Source organism: Rosa rugosa, chromosome 2 (assembly GCF_958449725.1).
Source record: "Rosa rugosa chromosome 2, drRosRugo1.1, whole genome shotgun sequence".
Lineage (NCBI taxonomy): Eukaryota > Viridiplantae > Streptophyta > Magnoliopsida > Rosales > Rosaceae > Rosa > Rosa rugosa.
The window spans coordinates 1,403,729-1,410,478 of NC_084821.1; the positions used below are offsets into that span (position 1 = coordinate 1,403,729).

Genomic DNA, 6,750 nt, shown 5'->3' on the forward strand with positions numbered 1-6,750 from the left:
TAGATCTAAGACCACAAAACTCAACCACAACCCAAAAATAATATCTTCAACAGAAGTCAAACAAATCAACACCACCCAAAACCCAATCAACCAATTCAGAGAGAAACACGTACCAGATGCAAAGGAGATTTGACATGCCTGACCAGAGCCGAAGTGATAACCCAAATCTCTCAATCTCCCAAAAAAGACTGTTTCTTCGTTTGCCCGTTTCTTCGTTTGCCCATAAGGGATATCAGAGAATAAGATAGAAAACAAAGACTTCCAGAGATCCACTTAAGATCAATGCAAATTGATGTGTTCAACATCCACAGAGATGCCCTTACCTGCAGATCTAAGATCCATGCAAGTAATACAAACTGAAATCAGTTGCATCTGAAAATCAAATTAACCAAAACATTTGGAAGTTCCAAAAAATGGGAGACTCATAATCAATTGAAAAGTTTTCACTTCACGAGTACCTTGAGTTTTTGCTGGAATCTGGAGTTGATGAGACGCTGATCTGGAAATCTGGAGGTCGTCCATCCCCAATTGGCCATTATTCTGCAGATAATGTCCTTGGGCTTTTCCGGGCTCCGAACCCGACGCAGCTGCCTGGGTGCGGGTCTGGTGGGGATTCAGTTGGGGTATCGGTGGAGCAGAAGAGTCGGAGGAGGGTGAGGGATGGGTGTTTGAGGGCCATTGGGAGGGTTTAGAGAGAGAAATCATGGTGAATGAGGTCTGGGGTTTTTGGTGAGGATAAATGAGAACGCGTCTAAAGTCTAACTTGAATTAATGAAGATAAATGAGAATTTGGGGAAAGTTATTGATAAGGATTCACAGTTTCACACGGATGTTTCTGTGAAACATGAACACATGAAGCCTGCAATAAATAGTGTGTCAAATATAAATAAACATTCATAAAAATTGTGTAATTAATTTGCCTTTTGTTTTATTTTGAAGTATGATTCACACGGATTTCTGTGTGTGAACATTGAAGTTATTTTTATATTTTAATACACTCACACGGAAATCTGTCTCTAAATGTAGATATTAATGCAACTATTCTGACACAATGGCAGGAATCTCTGCTCTCCCAAGTCTAATCAAACACATTCACACGGATATTAGTGTGAAATATCGAAAAAAAATATTAATATATTACATTTTTACCCTCAGTAAGATATGAAATGGTCTGTTTCAAATGTTTTGACACGGATAAGTGTGTGAGTACACAGTATTCACACGATTTTCTCTCCGTGTGAATCTCTGTGTGAACAAAATCCGTGTGTGATGGCCTCTTTTTCTAGTAGTGAATACAGATAATTTATACGCTTCAAGGCCTTGCTGAGGCTCATCCGGCTACGCCTCAGCCTTTTAAAACATTGAACCCAATAACGAAAGTTTCTGGAACACCGCTAAGGCCTAAGGAAACATTTCCAGTATGCATTAAGGCATTCAATGGAGTAATTTCATTGCCTTATTAGGCCACCATACTCCATACAAATGAAAATCATTGGAGCCATCAAAACCAACTTCAACTTTGACACGGTACATATACATATCCTCATGCTGTCAATTGTACTCTTGTCAGAATACGAGAATTTGACCATTATCTTACTAAAAAAATTAAGTCGTCATTTCCTCTCTAGAATCTAGGAATAAAATTTTGTGTTTTCATTGAAGTGAAAACAATAAAGAGTGAGCCATGAAATTTTCCTGCTGCCATGAAATTTTTAACAGTATATTTGCAATCATTGCAATGCCGGTCAGACTGGGTTTGGACTTGCTGGTCCTCCACTACTTGTTAGTGCGCGGGGCTGATCTAGTTCTTTGGCATCATTGTAGACTTGAAAATAAGGCTTTATCTTCACTAGCTTACAACAACAAACAACAAAGGGATCACCATCCAGAGTCCACGCAAAGACTAGGAACCAAGGGAACGTTTAACCTAGTCAAATGATTTTCTTTGGTTTTGCTTTTACTCTTGCATTACTTTGCTCCGCTCTATAAATAGACAAACCTGTGAACAATCTAAATCTACCTCTAAGAAAGAAATGCTAGGGCAGCCTGCAAATCACGCAATGGTTCGAGGCTTAAGCTTATTCCTCCTCATTTTCACGATCTCTTTTACGCATAATATTCATGCATGCATCCAAACTCAACGTGCTTCTCTCTTGTCGTTTTCCCTCACTCTTTCTTCTCCTTCCTTAAACTGGACTTCTAGTAGTTGTTGCTATTGGGAAGGCATTACTTGTAATCGAGATGGTTGGGTCACCCATTTGCAGTTACCCTCCAAAGGGCTCAAACTAAAAGGAGGTATTTTTCCATCATCATCACTTGCAAATCTCACACATCTCACTCACTTGAATCTCTCACACAATTCCCTTTCTGGTTCTCTAGATCAAACTGAATTCTTCTTGTCCTTGAATTATCTCGAAATCCTAGATTTGAGCTATAACCTTCTCTTTGGAGTGTTACCATCTTCTCTACCATCCAGTCATATTCGGATGGTGGATTTTTCCAGCAATCGCTTACATGGTGCCATTCCATCTTCATTTTTCCAACAAGCTTGGAATTTGACTAGTTTCAATGTCAGTAACAACACTTTTTCAGGTCCAATCCCGTCCTCTATTTGCCGTCCTTCTTCCTCGTTACAACACCTTGATTTTTCCTTGAATGATTTCAATGGTAGTGTATCTCATGGATTTGGGAAGTGTTCCAAACTGCAGGTTTTCCGTGCCGGTAACAATTACCTGTCAGGATCGCTTCCAGAAGATATCTTTAATTCTACCACTCTTGAGGAGATTTCACTACCTCTAAATTCATTGAATGGGGCAATGAATGATAGAATTGCCAACCTCACCAACCTCACAACCCTTGACCTCTCCTATAACCAATTGAGTAGTGTGCTCCCTCTCCATCTTGGGAAGCTCTCCAAGTTGAAACACATACTCCTTGATTTCAACTATCTGGAAGGCTCGTTGCCTCTATCTCTGATGAATTGCACAAACCTTGTTGAACTACGTATGGGAGCCAACAACTTGGGAGGTGATATCTCCATGCTCAATTTTTCAAAACTTAGCCAACTTAGTAAACTTGACTTGCGAAAAAATAACTTCTTTGGTATCTTGCCGAGAAGCCTCTACTCGTGCAAGTTCTTGAAAGCAATTCGAGTGGCCTACAATAATCTAGACGTTCAAATACAGCCTGAAATTCTTTCATTGAAATCCCTGTCCTTCCTCTCACTTGGTGTGAACAAACGTTTGACAAATGTCAGCGAGGCAATGAAGATACTGATGGATTGCAAACGCCTTGTAGTCCTATCATTAGCATCTAGTTTTGTAGGTGAGGAACTTCCGGCTGATCTTGGGACAGTTGATTTTGATGGTTTTCAAAATCTTCGAGTTTTGGATTTGAGTTCCTGTAACCTTTCTGGTCAAATCCCTTTATGGCTATCAAAGCTCAAAAAGTTAGAGTTCTTGGATCTGAATCAGAATAGAATCACAGGCTCAATCCCAAGTTGGATAGGGACTCTTCCTAGGCTCTGTTCTATAAGCATGGAATTCAACCTACTTTCAGGAGAACCTCCAAAGGAACTGTGGACACTCCCTATGTTGGTATCTGAACAAGCTGCAGCTCAAGTAGATCGTACTGCTATTGATCTGCCTATCTTCTACCCCAGTGTTGATCATGCAAGACCTTTACAGTACAATTACTTATATTACGCTGCATCTATATCCCTACAAAACAATAACCTACAAGGGAACATACCCTCTGAGATTGGCCAATTGCAGCTCCTCCAAACTTTGGATCTAAGCAACAACAACTTCTCCGGTAACATTCCAGACCAGATATCTAACCTAAAGGACATGGAGATGTTGGATCTCTCCATGAACCATTTGTCTGGAAAAATCCCGATGTCCTTCACAAATCTTCATTTCCTATCAAAATTCAACGTCTCGTACAATAATCTTGAAGGGCCAATACCATCAAGCACTCAGCTCCAAAGTTTCGATGCTTCTGCATTTGAGGGGAATCTGAAACTTTGTGGTGCCCCACTTCCAAATAAGTGTCAGACAACTAAGGGCACTGATGCACTTGAGATGAACACCCAAGATGCAGACATGAAGGAGCATGAATTTCCATGGTTTTATGCTTCTGTTGCATTTGGGTTCATAATAGGATTTTGGGGAGTCTCTGGCCCTCTAGTGCTTATGACGAAGTGGAGGTATGCATATTACCACTTCCTAGACAATGTACAAGACAGGTTCCGGGTGATGATTGCAACGCGCATGGCCAGAGTGAAGAGAAGGTTTATTAGAAGTTAGATAGTACTCTTATTGTAAGAATCATAATAAAATATTCCATAAATTTCCATTGACAAGCATGAGATTTACACATATTTACTCATAATCCATAAGGTGTAAATCAGTGTCTGTAGTTGGCAAACAGAGGAAATAACAATACATTATTTCGTTTTGTGGCTCCCAAAAAGAAATTGATATGGCATATATTTGCTTGTGTAGGCCACTTGTGGAGGGACCTTGAGAGCAACTAGCACAAAGTGATTGCAAGATAGAAACATCTGCACACCTTGTCCTTCTTCCAATTTCCGACTCCATAGACTTTTTTTCTGTCTGCAACACCATCAAGGCAACTTCATTATACCTCCAAAGATTAGCATAATTTCGAATTGGCAATTAAATGAGATGTATATAGGTCATGGAGAGCAAGTCCAGCATGGAGTAGACCTCAATGGAGTGATTAGTTCGAGCCTAATCACACCAATGGAGATGATAGGTGACAAAAAGGGAATTTAACTTTGAACATGGGAAATATGTCCTCCATTGTAAGGTTGAAGAATTTTCTTCAGACAGAAAACACACTGCTAAGAAGCTGCAGACTGTTCATACAAAAGCCTTCTACACACATCAAACAGCAACACGACATAGAAGGTTTAGAGCTTAAAGATTGCAAATTTGGTTTTTGTATAGTTCCAAAGGCATTAGTATCTACATGTGAATGTGGTCCCTTAAAAATGTGCTGAATATGCATGTGCTTAGTGTTTATTGTAAAGGATCAATGACAATAATACAATTGAAGAACTATAGGCTCAAATTGCTGCTGAATGTTTCCTGGAGTAAACTCGGACAGATTACAAGACTATCACCAGTATAGCTCCACCATATATTCAATCAAAAGGACAAAGGACATTGCATTATCATTCTATACTGAAAGAACAAGTGATTCAGGCAACAATGAACAACAGTACAAAGAGCATAACAACAAACCAGAGATGATTTCACTTATCATCTAAATTTCCTATAGTAGACAGCACAGATGGGGACGATAACTTTTTTACTTTTATCTTTTGGAGGCTAAAAGTCAGGCTGATAACTTTCTACCTTACCTGAACCCACCCACATGTAAGCAGTACATATGATTGACCTCAAGAATTAGACATAGATGGAAGTGATACAAAGTGAAAGAGGATTACAGAAAACTTTGCAATTTCACAGAAACATGCACATAGACATACATGATGCAAGTAAGAAACTTGAGATTCCAAACCTTCAGAAATGCAGGATTGGAGCAACACACCTACAAACTTCTCACGGATATTTTCTTTATCAAAGAGCAAGTTTTAGATAAAAAAAATAATGGAAAAACTTCTTATTCATCATAAGCTCAGAAATATGGAAAGCAAAGACATAGCATAGGTTCAACAGATGATTTTAGCGAATAGTTCATCAGGCATCTCCTATTAAAATGACTACAAGAATCTTTTGATCCTTCAATTGTTGCTCTAATTAGCCTAAAAAAACCAATCAAAAACGTTATCTTCCTTTTCCTTTGTTTGATACTATGATTTGGTTATCATCAAAATGGCATAAAAATTTCACACTTTTAAGTTCAATCACTTGGAAAAACAGAAATTTCCAAACTTTCAAAGTCTACTAGCTAAGAATATGGACACAATTAAAACCTAGCTCATTCTTTATGTACAATAACAAATTCTCTACAAAGAGAAACTCAGTCTTTTAACCTCAACTTGAAGTAGAAGTAAATGTTGGCTGTGGTTTCTTTGCTTATTTGCCCAACTCTTCAAAGTAAAATTAGAAACCTCAGAAACACAGAATCCAGTCTTTCCCACAAAAAATCACCCATAAACAGTAGCAAATCAATGTCAAGTTCAATGCAAGATATGTACTACCCATAAATAAAAACTCTTTTAAGTCCTTTAACTTAACTAGGAATATGTACAAAATAAAAAACTTCTAAGCTGATTCTTTATGTACAATAACACATTCTCTACCAAAAGAAACTCAATCTTTACCCTTAACTTGAAGAAGAAGTAAATATTGGCTGTAGTTTTTAGCTTCGTTTGCCCAAACTATAAGCAAAAGGAAACTCAGAAACAAAAAAAATCCAGTCTTTCTCAAATAATTCACATAAAAGCAGTAAAGGCATTATTTTTCTTTCGAAGTAAAAATCCAAATTTACCTCATTGACTCAACACTAGTTCCTCCTCGGCAAGCATTGCTCTTACAAACAGGAATATCCTCGAACTGTTTAGCAGGCAATTTCTCGGACAGAGCCCCAACGTAAAACTCAACTGAAATCAGACCCTTGTTCCATATGCATCCCCTGTTACGTGAGCTGCTCAGCACACCAACCTTGACAAAGAGATCTGCTCTATATCAGCATATCTCCACCATTGACAAAGTTGTCCATACTACATTAATGCCTCGACTTATTTGTCTGTACCTT

At 38.5% G+C, this 6,750-nt stretch overlaps 1 protein-coding gene across 1 annotated transcript; it reads left to right on the forward strand.

The window, feature by feature from the left end:
- Positions 1-2,060: 2,060 nt before the first annotated feature.
- LOC133734893 (receptor-like protein 2) lies at positions 2,061-4,307 on the forward strand. Its single transcript, XM_062162531.1, has one exon. The coding sequence runs from the start codon at positions 2,061-2,063 to the stop codon at positions 4,305-4,307; it is 2,247 nt and encodes a 748-aa protein (XP_062018515.1).
- The last annotated feature ends 2,443 nt before the right edge of the window (positions 4,308-6,750 follow it).

What these genes read in the sequence shown, in the direction of transcription:
- LOC133734893 (XM_062162531.1), top strand. Translation starts at nt 2,061, where the DNA reads ATGGTTCGAGGCTTAAGCTTATTCCTCCTCATTTTCACGATCTCTTTT.